At 40.2% G+C, this 22040-nt stretch overlaps 1 protein-coding gene across 5 annotated transcripts in view; it reads right to left on the bottom strand.

Moving 5' to 3' along the window:
- The window catches only part of rhbdl1 (rhomboid, veinlet-like 1 (Drosophila)), a 45955-nt gene that overhangs the window by 15817 nt on the left and 8098 nt on the right, over positions 1-22040 (bottom strand). For all 5 annotated transcript variants that reach the window (XM_086063830.1, XM_086063832.1, XM_086063829.1 and 2 more), the window contains 4 exons: positions 11974-12132; positions 5532-5756; positions 3833-3981; positions 3641-3753 (listed from right to left, as the gene is read on the bottom strand). In XM_086063830.1, coding sequence (XP_085919956.1) covers positions 3641-3753; positions 3833-3981; positions 5532-5756; positions 11974-12132 — 646 coding nt within the window. The remainder of the gene's footprint in view (positions 1-3640; positions 3754-3832; positions 3982-5531; positions 5757-11973; positions 12133-22040) is intronic.

Here is a 22040-nt window from a genome sequence, read left to right as displayed (position 1 = left end):
CCTGATGAAAGAAGATACTCTAATCTTTCGTTTGGTAGGTTCCATGTTTTTTTATAGCATTAGAACACAATATTCTGTGGACCTTGCAAAATCAGTCAAAATCCAGTAAAACAACCAGGAGCGAAGGGGGTTGCTTCAGTGAAAATGGCTGTGAGTGAATGAGTTAACGTATAGTGACAGGCAGGACAATTACATGCTCTTCCTGTTTCCACCTGTTGCCATTCATACAACAACAAGAGTTATGTGAGTACATTTTGATGATATCATCATTATTTCAGCATACTTTTTGTGACATTTTTGTTGGGTGGTGTGCTGTGAGATTTTTTTAAATATTAAAATCTTAATAAAATCAGAAATACAGTCGTGTTAATAATCGCAAAAATTAACTTTCAAATGGTACTGTATATAGCTATATATTGGTATACTTAATTTAGTAGTGGAACTTGGGCTCCCTCTAGTGGTACATAAAAGAATGACTGAATTAAATGTTCAAACTGTTCAACTTTTAAGTACATTTTGATCACATTTCATAATTTCCAACTGCTTGTTTTTAAACATTTGCTGAGCTGCATTTAAAAAAAAAAAAATTTTTTTTACTTAAATGCATTTTTCAATATTTAAGTAAGGACTTATCTAAGTAGTCTCAAATTTTTCATTGGTAGAGAGAGGAATATTTTTTTTAAATAGTAGGAAAAAAAATTGTTAACTTAAATGATGCTCAATCAACAGCGCTTTGGCACGCCTTTTCAATGACATGATTAATCAATAACCTATTTCCGCACATAACCTGACAGAAATGGAAATCCCTGCGGTCTGCCCGCCGACGCAGAAATGTAGAAGAGTCGCCAAAATGATGACGTTCCGGCGCGGCAGAGCCGTGAAGGATTAGGTCTGCGCGGCTCTGTCGCGAAAAATAATGGCCGAAATGTTCCTGTTTCAAGCACGCGCGGCACCCAAGGACAAAATGTACATTTGCCAGATTTTATTTTTGGGAGGATGTAATTTGGGGTTTTCATCAGGACCGCTTTGAAAGGAGGCCTGCGGTGCGGGGGAGGTTCGGGCCCAGATTGGGTCGTGCTGAACTTGCAGCATGTTGCTTTTTGTAAACATGGTTTAAAAAAAGGTTGCGCACACGTGTGCAAACATTATTTCTTGAAAAATGTATTTTATCAAGAGCTCATTTCTTACATCACAAAAAGTTGACATTTGAACAGGGGTGTGTAGACTTTTTATGTCCACCATCGAAAGAGAACCCCTTCATTTACGCACAGATTTTTGCTACTTGTGGCAAATTGTATCAATAATGAAGCATATTCAGCATTAAAATAAACATCTTTATGAAAATCGATCAGATAAACTCCTCCTCCAATTACTGAACAGCATGAGAAAAAAAGGTCTCGATTTATGCCATGCTCTGCACTCTGGCGCACCGCGGGCATTTTCTTCTACACGCTCTCCGTGCACCTGACAATCTGTTGTCAAATAAAATTCTTACACTATAAACACTATAATTATGTTAATGATTAAATTAGTTATTTAAAAATTAAAAAAAAGGTGCAAATGTATACATTTAAACAACTCAAAAACTAGTATTAATCATTTTTTTAACGATTATGCTGATGTTGTCATTGTGGAGTGTAGTAATTGAAATTGTAATTGGATTTCGATTCATTGCACAGCCCTACCCTGCATTACTCTTAAGTGCTCCTCATCGGGGTCCCGTGCTCACTCCGTCATCACGAGCAAAATAAATCAAAGCTACAATAATTCATAAGTCTTAAGAGAGAGAGAGAGAGAGAGAGAGAGAGAGAGAGAGTGTGTGTGTGTTTTCACAGAGTGGTGCTAACTCAATTTTACACAAAGCAGAGAGAAGAAGAAATAAAGCATTTGGACGTTTAGTCACGTAGACAGAAGAGCCCAAATATCACATTTACGTATTAACTCGACATGAATTTGACTCCTGCTATGCAACAGTAATCAAATGATGCTGAATTTGAGATTTTCAGCGCCCCAAATTGTTCCTGTAGGAAATGAGAAGGGGCGAGAGATTTGCGCTGCGGGCTTGATGACTTGTGCGAATTCGCATTAGCGGGAGACGTGCATTGAGGAAAGCCATCCAGTGATCAGCGGCCGCATAAAAAAGTCCACAAATCTCCAAAGTGGCGCGCCGGAGGATGAAAGTTAATGAGGTTCCCTTCAGTGGCGGCGCCGTGACCTCGCGCGGGCACACACCGCCACAAAAGTCCAATCTGGAGTCGGACCGCAAGTTTATGCAAAAATTTGCGGTTGGTTTTCGTTGCAATAGGAGACCTTTAACTTGATAAATGACAGGGAGTTGGGAAAAGTCAATTCTAAGCATTTTTTTTTTTTTTTTGTGGGAGGGGAGTCAAACTCTGCAAACAAAAGGACAAAAGCAAAGTAGGTCAGTGTGGATCTACTGCTGACTGCAAAAATACAAAAAGAAAAGGACCAAACGGGGAACAAAGTCAACATTCTCAGACTCGATGTTGGACCACAGTTTGTCTGACATACTTTCCGTAGCGTCCCTGCAGAGCAAAAATAATGTCTTCTAAATTTTCCAATTGTCCACTAAATGCGCGGAACTGCGCTTACCTTACTCTTCCCTGTTCCTCTGCGACGTGCATGCACTCAGGGTCAACAACGAGGCGCTCTAACGTGGCCGCGCCCAAAGCCCCGGTCCACGCAAAGTCTGTTAAATAGGACATTAAAAAATATATATTCCATTCTGCTTACTCTTCCATCTTCCTCTGCGTGACCTCAGCACACTCATAACATAACTCCGACAACGAGGCGCTCTAAAGCAGCCACGCCAGCCAGAAGCCCAGGTCCTCTCGATGGCCCTCAAGTCGGACTTGCACACACCCATTTCCTACAACGGGGCGCTCTAAAGCAGACAACAGTCCATTTTTCGACCCCCCTGCTTGCTCTTTCATCTTTCTCTCTGATATGCGCACACTCATGGCCAACAATGAGGCGCACTAAAGCAGCCACGCCAGTGGACTACCTGAAAGGATCTCCACAATTAAGTACTATGTGGTATTATATTATTTACCATTTCGTCACGTACACAAACTCACAGCCAACAACGAGGCACAACTGCTCACTCTTTTGTCTGACTCTGAGTGGCATGCACACACTCATTGCCTACAACGAGGCGCTCTTAAGTGGCCAGGCCCAAAGCCCAGGTCCACGCACAGTCCGGGAAATAGCACACAAAAAACATTTTCCTTTCTTCTCACTCTTCCATCTTCCTCTGCATTACCTGCGCACACTCACAACACGGCTCCAACAACGAGGCGCTCTAAAGCAACCACACACAGCCGGAAGCCCAGGTCCACACGATGGCTATCAAGTTGGATTTTGCTTTTATTCAACATCTCGTCACGTGCACAAACTCACAACCAACAACGAGGCACTCTAAAACATCTTTCATCGTGCCTTTGTGATATGCGCACACTCATGGCCGACAATGAGGCGCTCTAAAGCGGCCATGCCGGCGGACTACCCGAAGGGATCCCCACAATTGAGTATGATGTCTTTGTCAGTCTTTTCAGGAATGATCTTCAAACATGTATTTAGAAAAACCTCTGAATTCCCACATTAGAAAAGAGACGCTCACCCGCCAGCACTCCCGCCATATAAAGCAGACTTATTCGTAGGACGCCGTGGACCATCTCCAAAGGGACTCCGATCATCAGCTGCAGTAAAGCGTTGAAGCCCAGCTGCTCTAAGCTGTGTAGCAAAAATGGACAACGTGAGGCTACAATGGTTTCAAAGAATACATACTTAGTTGGACCTTGAGCTCACGTACCCGACGTGCATGAACATGTAGCTGAAGAAGCGCCACACTTGAGCGCGGTGGCCCGGGTGGTACACCAGGGGGCTCTTCATGAAGTCGGGCTGGTAGGTCTGCAGCACCCACTTGTTGAGCATGATGCCGTAGCACATGAACACGATGATCTGCAAGCACAAATAATGATATAGGGGTGCCACAAGGCTCTGTACTCAATACGCAGTGATTCTTTTGTGTACCATTAGAGGGAGACAGACTTCCTACCTTGCAAAACAAAACTTCATTGTCAAGTAGCGTTCATTTTTGTCAACGAAAAAAAAATGTTAAAATAAAAATAACAATAACAATAACAAATAATAATAATAAAATAAATATATATAAAAAAAAATTTTTTTTAATTAAATTTAAATTAAAAATAAACGACGAGACGAAAACGTCAAATCTGGACTAAAATCAATGGACATTTTAGTTCATGAACAAAAACAAGATGAAAATTATATGATTTTGTAAAATCTTGTCTGCTAATTTGTCACTGTGTCAACCCCCCCGCGAGTGCGACATGCACAAACACATGGAGGTGGATTCACGGTGAAAGGTTAAAAAGAGAAGAAGAGTAAATTATAGTTATAACGTAAAGGGCTATAACGTTCCAACAACAATGTTTGTCCGAGCGCTAACTAATACTGGCTAATTTATTTAATTTTAGTTTACTAATTTTTTTATCAGGGGCAGATACCACAAAAATCACTTCTTTCTGTCCCCTTTGAAAAATGAAATACATTTTTTGAATTGAATTGAATTTACGAGCTCATAGCATGGAGCCATAGTAGCCACTTGTTTATATACTGTCATTTTGTGTCAAGTTGTTTTTCATCAGAAAATTTCATGTGAAATGGTTTGAGATCAGAAATGTTCAACGTAATCTGCTGACAAAAAATACAGGTGTTAAACGATTGTCCGGACTAAAACGTTGACATTTTTTGTTGACTAAATCTAGACTAAAATCACATTTTATTGGACTAAAATAAAGACTAAAATGCTAGACTTAAAGTCGACTAAAAATAAAAACGGGATGAGGTTGACTAAGTATGATAATAAACTAACAAGCGTGATTGAAACTGGACTAAGACTGAGACTAATTAACACTATTGTCAAGTCACATGACCTACCTTGTTGATTTTGTATGAGGATCTCATTTCTCACACAAAAGAGGAAGTCATTTAGTTCCGCCAATTCCTATTCTTAGAAGAATGACTCATTGTCTGCGTGAACTGTTATTGCATTGTCATCACAGACCATTCAGCTTCATTATCACAGCACTGGTGCTTTCTTTGCTCAAATGGTGATTACGAGAGTTAAAAAAAAAAAAAAAAAAAAAAAGTCTTATTTTTGCAATGTTTGCATATGGTGGTTTCTACAGGAGTAGAACAGGTCAATTAAAGCTTCTGTAGTGGCCCGGGTGCTTGATGACCTGGTTTAAATCAGCTGGGGGGGGGAGGAGAAGAAAAAAAAAAAATTACGAGTGAGGCTTTCAGCTCCTGACTCTGAAATGGGTTCAAAGCGCTGCATATGCAGTTCAGTGGAAAATCACACAGTCAAAGGCAGAAAATCTCTTCACTGGGTCTGAATAACCTGAACATGAACCCGTTCCAGTTGTGGGGAGTCTACTTGAGGAGATTTTCAGGTATCTGTCTACTTTTATCTGACTTCTTCTCACCTGGACGATGGTGATGACGGCGATGAAGACCGGCGGCGGGCACAGGCGGTTCTGGTGGAAGTACCAGCGCCGGTCCGTCTCGCAGGGCAGGATCTCGTAGGCCACGTAGCGGACAAAGCGCTTGTAGAGGCCCAGGCCCGTCTCGTCCAGCAGGATCTCCCTTTGCAGCGTGCGGCGGCCATTGGCGATGGCCCGTCGGAAACTGCTGGAGCGCTTGCTGCTCATCTAGGATACAAAAATAATAAAAATAAAAATTACAAACAATGGAAAAAATATGAATTAAATTACTTTATATAAATGTAAAAAAAGAAAAGAAGAAGATTGCAGCTGAAACAAATCATACATAAAACATAAGACAATTGAACGTGACAATTTCAAAACAATAGAACAGTAACAATGTTAAAAACATAATAAACAAATAAGACACTAAAACAAGAGCAGAGCCTTCTATCATCAGCATAGAAATTAAAAAAAAAAATCCATATTTTCTTAAGATGGAACCCAGGGGCGGGTAAATACAAAGAGAAGAGCAAGGGGCCCTAAACTTGACCCCTGTGGAACCCCGTTAAGACAGCAGAGCCATGTGTAATGTTTAAAGCGTTGTATACATTTTTTACATAATTTTTTTTTTTCAAACGTGTACAAGTCATTGCACGTATGTTCTAAATCAGTGGTGTCCAAAGTCTAGGCCGAGGGCCATTTCTGGCCTGCTGCATGTTTTTTAAGGGCCTGCAACAAATTCTAATAAAAAATGTAAAGACCAAATAGTTGAAAATTTGAACATTCAAAATGAAAATTTAACAACATATCACACATTTCTTTTTAGAAATTGAGCATAACACGCTGAGATGTACATCTTTTAGTCTATAGTATTTTTAAAAATAATGTATCCACTGTTCAATTGGTTTGAGCATGTTTCCTAAAACAAGGTGGAAAGGGGCTCGCTCTACCTTCCATTTTTCTGTATTTGTCCTAACAGTGGGGAAAAAAAAGTTAGGACAATAATCGAGATCTCAAAATGGGTGAGATATTTTCAAAAAATAAAAAAAACATATAAAAATGCTGCCTGCTGAGATCAACTGTTCTGTTTGCTCACAGTGCCATTAATCACAGTACAAAGAAAAAAAATGCCAGCAGAGAAAAGTTGGGGAAAAGAAATCCATCACAGTGTTACTGATTTAAAAAAATAAAATAAAAAATAACTCCCTGTCCCACATTTTGTCTTCTTTAAAGCTAAAAGCTGTTTTTCCCTTTCACACAGCAGAGGTAAGATTCACCTGAAAGTCCCAAGTTCAAGCATTGTCGCTAAAACAATCGCGCTCCCTGGAGGGAAAACGCCAACGAAGCAATTATCCCCAAATCAAACTTTGTGTGCGGTGATAAGATCTGACAAGCGGCATACGACGCTCACCGCGACAAAGCGCAAAAAAAAAACCAACGTATTTTCAAACTGCGCGCGCCAGGATTTTTCAACCTTGCTCTGAATGATGCTAAGTTGAAACAAGTCCAACTTTTGTCAATCCATAATCAGGTGCTTCTGCTTCTGCTTCGGTCACGCGTGGGTGGGCACAATTTCTGAATCAATACAGCTCGCATCCATAAACGCTAATGCGCAAAACTCACAGGGGAAAGATTTTGACAGGAATGAGCTGCACAAAATGAAAGCAGCTGGCACAGTTTTACTTTAAAAAAACGTAACTTCCACAACCAACCCAGGCTTCATAGCACCTCAATCAAGTAGCATCACTTCAACATATACTTCCTTGACACCAATGTTAAATATTTCCAGACAGGGCTTGCAGAGTTCAAATGAGTACAGTATGAATGTGTTACCGTGGTGACGCAGCTTCACGCACGTTAAGTGGACATTGAGACCCTTTTTAAAGTCATTACATGCGACAACGAACATGGGAGCAGCCGTGAATTGAATTAGACATGACATCATGTACGAAATGAACACATGAAGAGAACAACGAGGACAATTGGCTACTAAGCTATTCGCTAGCACAAACGGAATGTTTTCTGTACATGGTAAATAAACTTAAAATATTGAAAATGGGCAGATGGCAAATCCAGGTCAAGAAAGTAAAAACCCTGCCACAGTTGGCTTCAGCACCTGATGCTAGTGTTAAGTTATTAACATTGTTTTTCAGTTTTAAATTATATTTTAGCCGTTTTAGATTTAGTTAACTCAGTATGGCTAAATGAATAGCATTTTTATGTGTCTCACACTCCTGAGAAAATAAGGGAGTGTATGTGTCTGGTATCTGTCTCTTCCGAAGGAGACGGGCTGATGTGTGATTGTTTTTCTCTAATCTGATTTATAGCTATGGGAACTTGCTGAACTTGCAGAAGGGAGGAGAGAGGGATTTTCTTGTTTATACTGTGTTGTGGGCTGATGGGAGGAGACTTCTAGTCTCCCACTATTCTGAATAAGTATTGATGTACCAGGTTGGAGAGACAGACAACCTGATAGAACACGGCTTCAGTGTCATCAGCCTTTTGTCCTCAGAAGCTTCTGGTAATTAATAAATACCTTTGCAAAGGGACTTCTTCACCAGGATCTCACCATTCAGTTAATTGAACACGCAAAGAGTACAATACTTAATATTGTCTACTCTAACACTAGCTAGCTAGAAGACAACCGTGGGAGCTAGCTAGAGAGCTAGCTAGAGAGCCAGCTAACACTTGGGACTAAAGCTAAACTGCGGCAGGATTGTTACTTTCTGGACATGGATTTGCCACCTCTGAAAATGGGGAAATCTTGGAAAGTTCCTTTGGAATGGATGCTGAGGCTGGAAGCACAAAGATAGCAACAGCCTTAAGGGACAGCTGAACGGGCTAAATGGCGAGCAGCAGGTGTGCGCGCATACTTGCATACGTGTGTGTGTTAAAGAGCGAGGGGGCTTTTTTCCCCTCCCTCACGGTCGCTGCATGTTGTCTATCGCACATGCTGCTCTCAGCCGGAGTCGATTGTCCTTGATGGATTAATTAGCCACAGCGCACGGTCAATACCTCCCAGCTCAATACTAATTAGCAATAACCATAACAGCCCCAACAATATTTTTAAATGCCACGGAAGCCAGTCGCCCTGATTCTGCTCACATTTATGTAAAAATAATAATAATTCCAGGTGAGGCCGAGTTTTCGCTGACACAGATTACAAAGTGACTCAATGTCGCGCTGGCTAATCCTAGTATCGCACGTTTGTGACTCATTCGCAGAGGTGGCCTCCTCGTCTTGGCCACCTGGGGGCAGTATCATACAGACATACCATACACGGAGACGGCGTCAGTTTTATTTGTCACTCTTTGCAGAGGATAAAGAATGTATGTGTGTATCTTAGCATCAAGCAAGTGAACTTTCCTATAGGGTGGAGTTACATTTTCTTAAAATTAGTGGTCACAAACTACCAGAGGAAAAATTTAATGTCAGAAAAATAAATACTTAAAGTGGAAGTCAACCATAAACATTTCTTGACAGTAATATGTTATATGTGACCTTACTAGTCTAAACATGACATTCTGATTAATTTGTGGAATTTGAGTTACGAAACAAAATCCAGCCGTTTTTATCCATCTCAGGGGGCGGCCATTTTGCCACTTGCTGTCGACCGAAGATGACATCACAGTTGCTCAGGGCTCAGGCAACGACCAACCACAGCTGAGTGTGCAAAGCTCAATGAGTTTTGGTCAATGTTAAGACCCTCAAAATGCTGCGTCCTTTTTTATTTTTGGGCAATGAGTTGCCCCGATTGTCATTTTTTTTGAAAGTTTGTCGTTAGTTGTACTCATAGCACAATATTGCTTTTATTTTCCTAAGAGGGCGTCAAAAATAAATAAATAAAATAAATGAATGAATGAATAAATTGCAATAGGTCTGATGTCACTGAACATTTTGAGTGGTAGAAAGTATAAAAATATTCATAAATTACTTAATTATCACACTTACAAAGCGTATACAAATTTTGTACAAAATAACGTATGTGGGGTAAAAAAAATTTTTTTTTTAAAGATTTTGCCCAATGGCGAAGTGGTGCTCTATTTATAACCCAATATTGTCATAGAGATACCTTTAGGTCATGACTATAAACATACATGTGAGGTTTGGAATTTTTGAGCTGTGATTGCTCGTTCGTCACCTGAGCCCTGAGCAACTGTGATGTCATCTTCAGTCGACAGCAAGTGGCAAAATGGCCGCCCCACAAACAAAATATGAACCAGAACAACATATTTAGACTAGTGGGGGTGCATAGAACATATTATTGTCAAGAATGTATTTTGGGGGGGTTGACTTTTCCATACTTCCCCTTCCCCTAACAAGGTATTTGTACTTAGTTACTTTCCCCCAGTGCTCACATGGAGAGTTGAAACCATCCCAGCCAAGTGCTCGCTCATTCCACCCTGACCCAGATACTCACGCTCTTTCTTGCCCAAATCCTTTTAAAACGAGAGCCCACCTTACCCCCCCCCCCCTCCTCCTCCTCCCGAACTCGTGGTCACATGATCGCCTTTCATGGTTTAATCATTCCCAAGCACAAAAGTGCACCATTTGTAGTGGGTAGCCAAGTGCGGATTGCTATCAAAACGTGTCGAGAATGGAATTAAGAGATGCTATACGATATTTGCCGGTGCGCTAAATATGCCAAAAAATATATCAGAGGATGAACCGCTGCTCATTTTGAGCGCTTCATTCCGTTTGAACGCTTCTGGGAATGCGACAAAAGTCTCGCTCGGTTGAAAGCACAACCTGTGAGTGCTTATTATTTAAGTGCTCCTCTGATTGGCTCTCCTGATGGGAGCAAATATGCAAGTACAATATTTAGAAACAAATGTTACATAATAAGCAGATACGAAAGTCTGGCTGTGAATGAATGCCAGCGCATGGACACGAATGACTCATTTTGTTTTCATTTTTGAATTACAAATACAAAATGCTTTCATATGTGTGAGGTCTGTTATTGATATGAAAAGTCTACAAAATGACATACACCAGGCAAATCGAACATTTCTATTACAACTAAGGGTGTCAGGCGATGACCTTTTTTAATCGGAATTAACTCATTCACTGCCATTGACGGCTATAGACGTCAAAAATTCATTTAAACTATTTCTATTAGTTTAAAAAAGAAATTCCCTTTTGCTAACAAGTGTATGAAAACCTAGACTTTTTTTTATTGTAAATTTAGAACAGATATAAAATTTGTGATTAATCGTGAGTTAACTAGTGAAGTCATGCGATTAGTGAGAATTAAAATTTGTTATCGCCTGACGCTCCTAATTTTTTAAAAAAAAAGGGCGTCAGACGTAATTAATCGCATGACTTCAAAAGTTGACTCACGATTAATCACAAATTTTATATCTGTTATAAATTTTCCCCAAAATTATTTTTCTAGGTTTTCATAAAAAATGAAATGAAAAATATGTTCAACTAATAGAAATAGTTTGCATGAATTTTTGACGTCTATAGTCGTCAATGGCAGTCAGTCAGTGAATGAGTTAGTCGCATGACTTCAATAGTTAACTCAGGATTAACACATTCACTCGCAGCCATTTTCACTGAAGCAACCCCCTTCGCTCCTGGCTGTTTTACTGGATTTTGACTGATTTTGCAAGGCCCGCAGAATATTGTGTTCTATTGCTATAAAAACCTATCAAAAGAAAGATTAGAGTCTCTTCCTTCATCACGGTTATTAATCACGCATTAAAAAAAATAAACTAGTGGCGTTAAGGAACTTTAATTACTCAAAACTTTGACACCCCTAATTACAACACTGTTCTATTTGACTATTTACACAAAATTAACTGACCACTTATGGGAAAAAAATCCATGTACTGTATTGTAATATAATGCGGACGTCCCACAGACACAAACGTGTGACTTTTAACGATGCGCAAAGTCCTCGTCGAAACGAGCCATCAATAAAGACGGCGGCTCTAATAAAAGAGCATCGTTTGTCACAAATTAGGGAGCGGTACTTGTAAAAGTGTCGGAAAAGTGACCGATGGCGGCAGAGAAGCGGGACGAGGCATGAATACAGGAAGGACGGAGGGACGGACGGACGGACGGCGGGCAGAAGGCCACGCAGACGGACTCTGTCGGATGTTTGCTGATTACCTGCTCGGAAATGTCACGGCACTCGCGACCTCGCGCATCGCCTGCAATGTCAAGCCGAGAGTGGCAGCGGCATTTCAATAAGCGCCAAATAAGATACAGCTTCGCATTAATGTTAACGGGAAAAATTATAAATACTAAAAGTCTTTTTGTTTCATATTTCCCCATTGAAATGATTTGAAATCGGCCCCGTTGCTAATATCGTTACATCCTCCGACACTACTGAAATCTGAAGACCCTGGAAAGATGACATGGCCATGGCAACACAGACGCTGCAATCTGATTGGACAAAAACAAACAAACAAAAAAATCCACCATCTCCACTCACCAGCTCGATGAGCTCCTGGTAACACACTTGGCCGTCCTCATTGCTCTGGACCAGCGCTAACAGCATGTCCAGTTTGGACGGGTCCAGCTGCAGCTCATGGTGCTCCACCAGGCTGGTGAAGTTCTCCACTGCGATGAAACCGGTGTTGTCTGGATCCAGCTGGAGAAAAAAAAAAGCACAGCCACCATTAGACACTTTTTACTGAACAAGTGAACAGTCGTCCAGTTGAGCGGGACCAAAAAAACGACAACACACGCAGGGAGCTGCTGTAAGCCACAACTGACGCCCAGACACTCACACGAAACCATAACCAAACAAAACATGACATCACTTACATGGCCACGCCCCTCAAAGGCACAAATGCAACACTATCGCTGCATGTTGCTATCACATCTCTTACGCCCAAATCACTAGATTGTGCGTGTATTTATTTATTATGGGTGTCATAATTAGTGCATTAATTTTGAGTTAATTTAAAATTCCACACGTTTTTTTTTTAACGCACAATTAACGACCGCCCCTTCCTGTTGCAACGCAGCAGACACGCCCACGTCAAAATCCAGCAGTAAGAAACACATTTAATAATAATGCATTTATTTGTGGAGACTGGGGTCAAGTTGTATTTGACAATTTTAAAAATGTGCAGAATTATATGGTCTGCGCGGTTTCCATAATCACCACTCACTCCGTGAGACCGGCGGCTCGGCGGGTTATTTAACTCCTGATGCCTGTGTGCCCTCCGAGTAATTGATTTAAGTGGGCGAGTGCCATAAAAGAGGCTACGAGTGTGCTTGTGGAAAATAGCGCCCCCGCTTTAAAAATGGTCTCAAAGGTAGGGTGTGCATATAATTTTTTTTGTTTTTGTTTTTTTATCTGTAAATTCTACTCTGTTGTAAAAATCTGTTGTTAAACTTTACATGTTGCTCATTTTGATATGTGACACCAATAAGTTAATAATTGAAGAAAAAGGTCCAAATGGACCCGTAATATCGAGCAGAGACTTTATTTCCTTTTCAGTCTTTCTTTCTCTTTTCTATTTTTCTCACCTAAACCGAACACCTTTTCCTTTTCAGTCTTGAATGGAGCGTTAATTTGTAACCAAACGTGTGCGGAAAAAATGCCTGAGGCCGAACCGGCACGCTCGGTAAGGAAGCGTCTCCTTTTTTTTTTTTTTGCGCGAGCTTCTCATTACGGTTTCACGTCGTCAGCCTGACGTTGGCCTGAGGACGAGCGGGTTTTCAGACGTTGCGTCAGGGTGAAGTCAGTGGAGGTGCGGCGCTTGTTCGCTCCCGTCACCACAACGCCTTGGAACACTTTTTGACTAAAGCGTCTCTGCATTCGGACGCTGCTCGCTAGCAAATTTGACCAACGCAGGAGATGCTGCATTTTAAATGTGGCTGAGATGAGACTTTATTATTTAATTTTGTTTAGCATAATGCTAACAAGCAATAATGAATAGTATTTATGATCCCGGATATTTGTAGCTGTGACCGTGTATATTAACTCATTCACTGCCATTGACGCCTATAGACGTCAAAAATTCATTTTAACTAATTAATTAAAAAAAAAATCCACATTTGTTAACAAGAGTATGAAAACCTAGAAAAAAATGTATTGCACATTTAGAACAGATATAAAATTTGTTATTAATCGTGAGTTAACTAGTAAAGTCATGCGATTAATTACAATAAAACATTTTAATCACCTGATGCCCCTAATTTTTAATAATCTTTTTTTTTTGTCGTGAGTTAACTAGTGAAATCATGCAAATAATTACAATGAACATTTTTTATCACCTGACGCCCCTAATTTTTAATAATATATTTTTTTAAATTGTGAGTTAACTAGTGAAGTCAGGCGATTAATTACAATTTTAAAAAATTATCACCTGACGCCCCTAATTTTTTATAATCTTTTCTTCTTAAAGAAAGATTTAAAAAAGATTAAAGATTAGGGGTGTCAGGCGATTAAAATTTGTCATCGTAATAAATCGCATGACTTCACTAGTTAACTCACGATTTTATATCTGTTCTAAATATCACAAAAAAAGTTCAACATTTTTATAATCTTGTTAACAAAAGTGGAAAAAAATGTTAAACTAATAGAAATAGCCGTCAATGGCAGTGAATGAGTTAAGGCCATATATTATGCTGCCCTCTGATGGCCAAGACGTGTACGCCAGAAGGAGCAGCACAATGTCAAATTATTTACATTGCTTTTAACTGTCTTTACCGTGTGCTTTAAAACAAGAAATTGTGCTATTTTTTCTTATTAAACAACACACAAAATGTGCTTTTTATTTCCAGGTGTTAATTGCATTTCCATTCATTTTACTGGCGAACTATTTCAAGCCGCCACTGTATTCTTTCACGTCATATCTAATCAAGCGAATAAGCAAGCGAGAAGACACATTAGCATTTAGCTCGTTCAAGCTTTGCACTCACGACTTTAATGCTTTACGCTGGCACTAAAACACGACAGCTGTTGCCTGGTAACCCATTATACCATTTCTTCTTTTCCGTATAATAGGCAGTCTCCGTAATGTATTCATATTTTCCAGGAAGTGTTTATTCACCAGAGAGCGCCGCACTAGTGGCAGCGAGTAATGGACTCGTCTAAAAGGCGGCTATTTTCACGCAGCTGCTTGCTGGTAATAAGTTGATTTGTATTCATAACACTAAACACGCAACTAAAGTAACTCAGACAATGAACAGATACTGGATACAAATGCTCCCCGTTGCCATATTTTCTCCCAATGTGATTGCGTTGCTGTGGAAATTGTGTGCGCAAGGATGACGGCATCCGGTTACTGATTGTAACCCCAATATGAACATAAAAAAATCAACTGATTTGAAAGAGGAGCAACCAAATTTCCGCTCCTTATCAACGGTCGCTTGTAATGATTTTATTACAACCCCCCCCCCAGGAAGAAGAAAATATTTCACACATTCACATACTCAACTCTCCGCCGCGACTATTGTGTCATTTGTCTATGAAATTGTTAAGTACACCTCGACAGAGGTGCTAACATTTCATCTGCACTATCTGATAATGAGGGCGCCACTGACACCTACTGCAGTGGATGTGCAATTACACCTGATTGTAATTCTATTTTCTTCTGAAAAAAAAAAAGGTTCCCTGAGGTCAAGGGGTGACCTTCCCCCCACTCCCGCTCTGTTCTCATTTCCGTTTATTTTTTATTATATGACACTCATTTGTACTTTTGCATTTTTCCAATTTATATTTCACAATTTAATCATCTATTTTGAGGACTATTTCACAAAAGTTACTGTTGTGAACACGTTTTACATTGGGGCACATCATTCAGATTTGGATGCCTGGGGGCCAGTGCCCCCGCAACACCCCTTTATGCATGCCACTGCGTGACAGATTTAGTGCCTCATTGTCTGCTGTGAGTGCTTGCATGTGATGCAGAGAAAGGCGGAATAGGGAGGAGGGTGTTAACCAACAAAAAACTTGACAGCTACTATATGTAAACAGGCACTCTGGGCCACTTTAGAGTGCCTCGTTGTTGCAACTTCTAATGCTTTTAGCATTTATATTAATTACTAGCTTCTAGCAATTGCTTAGCATATCTTAAAAAAAAAACTCATGGTTAAGAAAAAAAAAAAACAATGAAACAAATGTTGTACAGACTGTTGAAAATATTTGACGCTTACTCAAGGCCAACTATTGTTCCAAATCTTGCAGGATGTGTCACCAAATGTTTGTTTGCTAGCAACTTAAAGGCTGCTAAGATGTCAGCATATTTCTGCAGCTCCCAAGTGTCCAAAAACAAACACACGGCGGACATGAAAAGAGACAGTGAGAACCCGAACGCCTCGCGGCTGGCTCTCAGTCAGGCAGCCGGCTCGCCATTGAGACGAGAGGGACGGCAACGTGATGTGGCTGCCGGTTTGACTAAAAGAGGGAGCGGGGAGGCCTGCGACGATTGTCAGCGTCCGTATGTCGGCGCATCGCCAGACGCACAAGCATCTGGTCGCGTTTATGCCGAGCAAGCGCAAATGTCTCTTGTTAATGGCGGGAAACTTTTTCTGTAAAGCCATAAAGTGCCACAAGATGGCACCAAAGCCTTGTCTAAATAGGAAAGTAGTACATTTGGTTCAAGGAAGTTGCGACTTGTTTATCGCCGCGACCTTTAAATTTTGCTGACGCTCTCGGATCTACACTTTGCTATCGTCTGCACCCTTTGCGGAAACCAGTTCAAACCAGTTAAGAGGGTGGAGTCACGCAAAGAGAATTTTCTTTGCAGAGGATAAAGAACACATACCTGTGAGTATTGCTATATTGTCGGTTACATGTGTTGCTTTGCAGTTTGAGTTCAAATATCTGTTGCTGAAAGGGTTATCATAACACGTCTATGGCCTTTTGCATTGCGTGTTAGCATCAAGCTAGCATATGACAAATTACTATTTTGTAAGCCCTTTATTTTAAGGGTAATTCTGTAAAATGAGTTTGAAATTATGTCAGTGATCATAGTTTGGACACATGTAATGGTAAAAAATTTTGGGTCGGGCCTCAATTAATTATTATTATTATTATTTTTGCTCCCTACTAGCTGTGCTTGGTCCCTAAGATTACTGTATGCGGTTCCATTCATGGTGGTGGCTGGTGTGACCTTGCACAGGAAGAAGAGCGCACACACAGGGGAGCGGTCGCCGAGGAAAGAAGGGGGCGGAGGAGCGTTTCTTGCAGCCAATTAGGACCATCAATTAGCAAAACGAGCTACACGGAGACAAATTAGCGAGCGGGCCTGGCAGGTTGACGCACGACGAACGAGACGAGGGGGAGAACGAGCGAAGGGGGGGGGACATACTGAGGGAGCTAACCAACAGCGACAATGGCGACACTTTGACAAGCTGCACAAGTTGCCATGGTTACCAGCGTGTCCTCCCTCATTCCGCTCCCCCTCCCTCGTTCCCTTCCGCCGTCCGTCCTGAAATATTGGCGTTTGAGAAGCAAAGGGGAGGGGGAGGGAAGATAGGATGCAAAGAATACAGATGAACGGGAAGACGCCAGCAGATGGCAGTGTTCCGACATTGGTGACAAACTCGTGGCCTGGGGGCCAGATTTTGGCACACTGGATATTTTTAGCGAACCCACTCAAGATAATATATTTAAATCCGAAAACAGTATACAGAACACTGGCTTAAATAAAACGAACAATATATTACTTAATTTAAGATGAATCATTTGCCAATAGAAGAGAAAAAAGACATTAGAAGCGTCAAAATGAGGGTGTTTCCTCTTTTTGGTGAAACTTACTCCTAACCACTAATACAATATCATCTTATTTGTTGGGGTTTTATATTTCTGTTTTAAGATTTTATACAGGTGGAAACTATCTTCCTGCTAAATCTGGTGCCAGCATATTTTCGTGTCGTTGTTATTCATTAATATTTGTTGTATGTTTTTTTCTTTAAATTGGTTAACTAAAATTGGTTAAATAAAAAAAAAAGCAACAAAAAAATTCACATAAAATAAACAAGAATTAAGTAACATTTGATGCATTCATTTAGATTTTTTTTGTCTAAAATGTGTCAATTAAAATGTTTTTTTCTACTCATTGTTGGTTAATTGATTTATTGTAAATAATATATTAGTAAAGTAAAAAAATACATGTCGTTTTTTGGTGTTTTTGTAAATATTTTATAATCATTTTTTGCCATTTACATTAAAAATCGACATTCATTTACATTGAAACACTTATTTGCTTATTAACCATTTTCCAAATCAAATGCGACCCTCGAGCGCGTGGACGACACAGTCAGCCAATCAGATTTTACGACTATACGTATTCATTTTGAGTGTGGCCGCCGCATCAAAGGCTGCGCTGCTGCTGTCCAATGTCGGCATCACATTGAGCCAGACAAAGGACGCCGCCGCCAAAAGGCCCTGAGAACAAGCAGCCCCCGCGTTAACCCTCCTGATCGCGTCTTGTGTGGCGCTTGCAAAACGTGGCAGCCTGCCGACCGGCGGGCGTGCAGCGAACCTGCGTGAAAACCGCCACAAATGTCAGATGTGAGACCGGACGGTGCCGATTAGACTTTTAAAGGGCAAGGAAACGCAACTGAATGAGTAAACTTGAATCTCCATCTTGGTAACCCATAAATAAGTCAACTCAAAAAGTGTACCTATTTTTAGCACACCCTGTATAATAAATGCTGGACTTTTGAAAGTTATTAAAGCAAAAGAAAGTATTGTTATCACATCATTTCACTTCCAAGTGCCCTAAAGCAGTTACAATCTTTCATCAAAATGTAGATACAGCTTCATTCTCATAATCAATAACACAAATAAACATTCTTTACATTGCACTCCTGAGTCTCCGCAACTCCAAAATATTGGCAACTTTTTACTACTAATCTAAAAGCTATAAACTGACAAAGAAATGATGACAAAATTTGGATTTTGACATTGACAAACTGTCAAAATGTAGACCGCATTACCACTCAAACATAAGAGAATCATTATTTTAGGCCCGCAGTGGGCAAAAGTCACAATTACAAAGACAGGGATTGTTAAAATAATATAATAGCACATAGTCGAGTCATAAAGGCAAAGACAGCAGAAAGTATGAGACAAAAGTCCCCCGTCTCATTAATTCAGCGCAAAGCAGGTGGCATTAAGCGGCTAATGCAGTCAACTCCCGTTTATTCGCTGAGGAAATATTCTAGACATTATCACGGAAAAGGAACGGAAATGCCATTAATCCATTCCAACAACCCGTAAAAACACCATCAAAAGTTTTGTAAAGTTTTTTTTACTGTAAAAAAAATGGCACTCTGGAGTAGTGGACAAAAACACACAATAATAACATAATGGAATCCTTAGATTTCAGACTTTTGGCCCCTAGGGGGCGGTATATGACATACATATATAGTAGGGTAGGTAACCAGATGTCCAATTTTGTCCGGGACAGTCCCGGTCCGAGTTTTTGAGCCTTGGGTCCCCCGCATCCCAGCGGAATTTGCCAACTTATTGTTTTATCCCAATATTACGCAAATAAAAACATAAACCGATCTTTTCCACCAGTTTCACGTCCCTCCTCAGGAGGTCTGAAAAAGTCAGCCACTGTCCTCTTCTGCTGAGATGACTAACGAGATTTTCATTTTTATTTCAGAGAACTGCTTAATTTGCAGTTACAACAACCCGTTTGTATTATTTCACAGATATTGTTCAATGTTTCCCAATAAAATAACATTGGAACTCTGAAGGTGTATGCTGCTTGTTATAAAAAATTAAAAAATAAACAAGATTGGAAAAATCGGAATTGGCAGGTCCGACTTTTTAATAGATCGGAGATCGGCCAGAAAATTGTGATCAGTGCACCCTTAATTCAAAAAACAAACTAGTTCTGAAGTTTTGAATCTCAATTAGGCTGTTTTGGCAATAGTTTTCAAATAAACAAAAATGATAGTAACTTTTGATCAATTCATATCAATTTCACACTTAATCTTACCATGTATTTTGAGTGTGAAACTGAACAAATTGTTTTTTGTTTTTTTTACTAACGAATCGATGTAAGCCCCACTTATTTCCGACCAAATCACACCCACTTCCGGTTCAGGCCACGCCCATTTCCGAATACAGACACAGATACAGGTGTACTCGCTCATCCCTAGTGTTTTTGTATTACACGTTAGCATTAAGCTAGCGGACTTTTGTCAAAGCTTGGTTGAACGCCACGATGTTTAATTCTCTTTTTGTTTCGTTTACTTTGAACGCTTTGCTTTGAAATATTCAGCTGGGAGTGTCAAACAGCTTGAAGCCCCTTTTTTTTCTTTTAAAGAACTGCTTACTTTGTGTGGCATTTACAGACACAAAGCGCATTTGCAAGGCGCCAGCTAATCCATTTGAATGGCCCCCGCCACTCCGGCTAAGGGCGTCACTATATCTGCCACTCTTGTCAATGCAAAGTGATAGCTGCGCGCTCCTCGCCGCTTCGTCCCGTCTACCGGAAGGGAGACCCGAGGAATTGTCTTTGATGCAAACAACCCAACTGCATTTCCCGGCGCTTAAACGCCGCGCAAACAGCCAGCGGCGGCGTTCAAATGCAGCTCAATGCAAATTAGCGTCAGAGAATGATGAAAGGGGACAGCGTTGTAAGAGCCTCATTCTTTCTGCCTGACATAAATGTGTCAAAATAGTATTCACAGCGCTCACGCCGGGTAGTATAAATAACCGTAATAAAATAACCCCATGACAGGTGGAGGTGATACCCAGCGCGCGCACACACACACACACACACACTCCGCCGCAATGGAGACGGTCAGAAGGTGCGACATACGCCGCCATCATACAGCGGCGTATGTCGGGAATAGCCCGAGCTCAGGAATTGCGTTGCAACCTCCCGCAGACAAAGACTAATAAAGTCAACTCATGTTGCCACTTCGAACTCTCAATCTTCCTCTTTGTCTCTCTCTCTCTCTCTCTCTCTCTCTCTCTCTCTCTCTCTCTCTCTCTCTCTCTCTCTCTCTCTCTCTCTCTCTCTCTCTCTCTCTCTCTCTCTCTCTCTCTCTCTCTCTCTCTCTCTCTCTCTCTCTCTCTCTCTCTCTCTCTCTCTCGCTACCCCTGCAGCATTTTCACAGGGTTCACTGTGACAAGGGTGCAATATTTTACACCTGCAGTGTCATCCCCCTCCCCTATAGAAAAAACACTCAACTCCCCATACTCATTTACAGAAATTCGGGTGATTAAAACACTAACCTTAAAAAAAAACAACACACACACATATATATATATATATTTTTTTTTAAACATTGAAAACAAATCCACCTGGATCCACTTGGCCACCTGGGGGCAGTAGATCACATATATACAAATAGAAACAGAGACGGTCACAACTCCTCAGTAAGTTGAGCTAATATTAGTCAATTCTCACAGAGGGTAAAGAATCAATTCCTGTGAGTAGCGGTGCAACAATAAATCGATTAATCGATAACTAATAGCTCAACAAAATAAACAATAATTATTTTTATCGATTAATCGTTTAGATATTTGTCATTAAAAATTGTCCAAATGGTCGGAATTTCAACTCAGCATTAAATATTCTCCGATTTCTGTAGTACTCAATGAAAACAGACTAATTATCTTTTTTTTAAGCAAAATAAAGCAATCACTTTTACTTTTGATTTTTTTCCCCAACATTTTGGCCTCTTTCCCTCACATTACAGACCAAACCAGTAACTTAATTCATTTGCTCCCCAAAATATATAAATACATTATATTTTAAATATTACCATGGTCCCAAAAACATATTTATACGTTTATGGGTTTTTTTATGCTAGAGTATACAGAAGGCTTTGATGCAGCCTCTGAACAGAAGAGAATGCTTGAAGCAATGGTAGTTATTACAAAAAAACGGCCAGCAGGTGGCAGCAGAGTATTGGAGATCAATCAGGGCCATGTTGCAAAAGGCTCTTTTCCCCACTGTTTTACACAGATTTGTGATAATGATGAAACTTAGCTATATTCTAATGCGAATTGCTGCAAAACGGAAACAGATAGAAATATATTTTTTTTCTGATGAAAGAAGAGTCTAATCTTTCTTTTGGTAGGTTCCATGTTTTTATAGCAATAGAGCACAATATTCGGTGGGCCTTGTAAAATCAGTCAAAATCCAGTAAAACAGCCGGGATCGAAGTGGGTTGCTTCAGTGAAAATGGCCGGGAGTGAATGAGTTAATCATAATTAATTCATGTTTGTACACTGTTGATTTGAAATAATGTCCTCTCTTTTTGTAAAAAAATAAAATAAAATAAAATAAAATAAAATAGATGGAAATATAAACTTAAAAAAAAATCGGATTTGTCGATGAATCGAAAAATAATCGATAGTTTAACCGATTACTGGAAAAAATCCTTAGTTGCAGGCTTACCCATTATACTGATGCTATTCAATAGCTGGTCTATGGCTTTCCTCGCTATGTGTTAGCATAAATAAGCTAGTCCACTTTCCTTTGGCAAAATAATGTAGCGAATAAAGTTTTTTCTTTTTGTTTTTTGGGAGTGGATTTAAAAAATAACTTCAGGTGAGATTACATC

This window comes from Leptonotus elevatus, chromosome 20 (genome assembly GCF_054856555.1).
Source record: "Leptonotus elevatus isolate MCC_2025b chromosome 20, RoL_Lele_1.0, whole genome shotgun sequence".
Lineage (NCBI taxonomy): Eukaryota > Metazoa > Chordata > Actinopteri > Syngnathiformes > Syngnathidae > Leptonotus > Leptonotus elevatus.
This window is presented reverse-complemented; position numbering and strand designations above follow the sequence as displayed.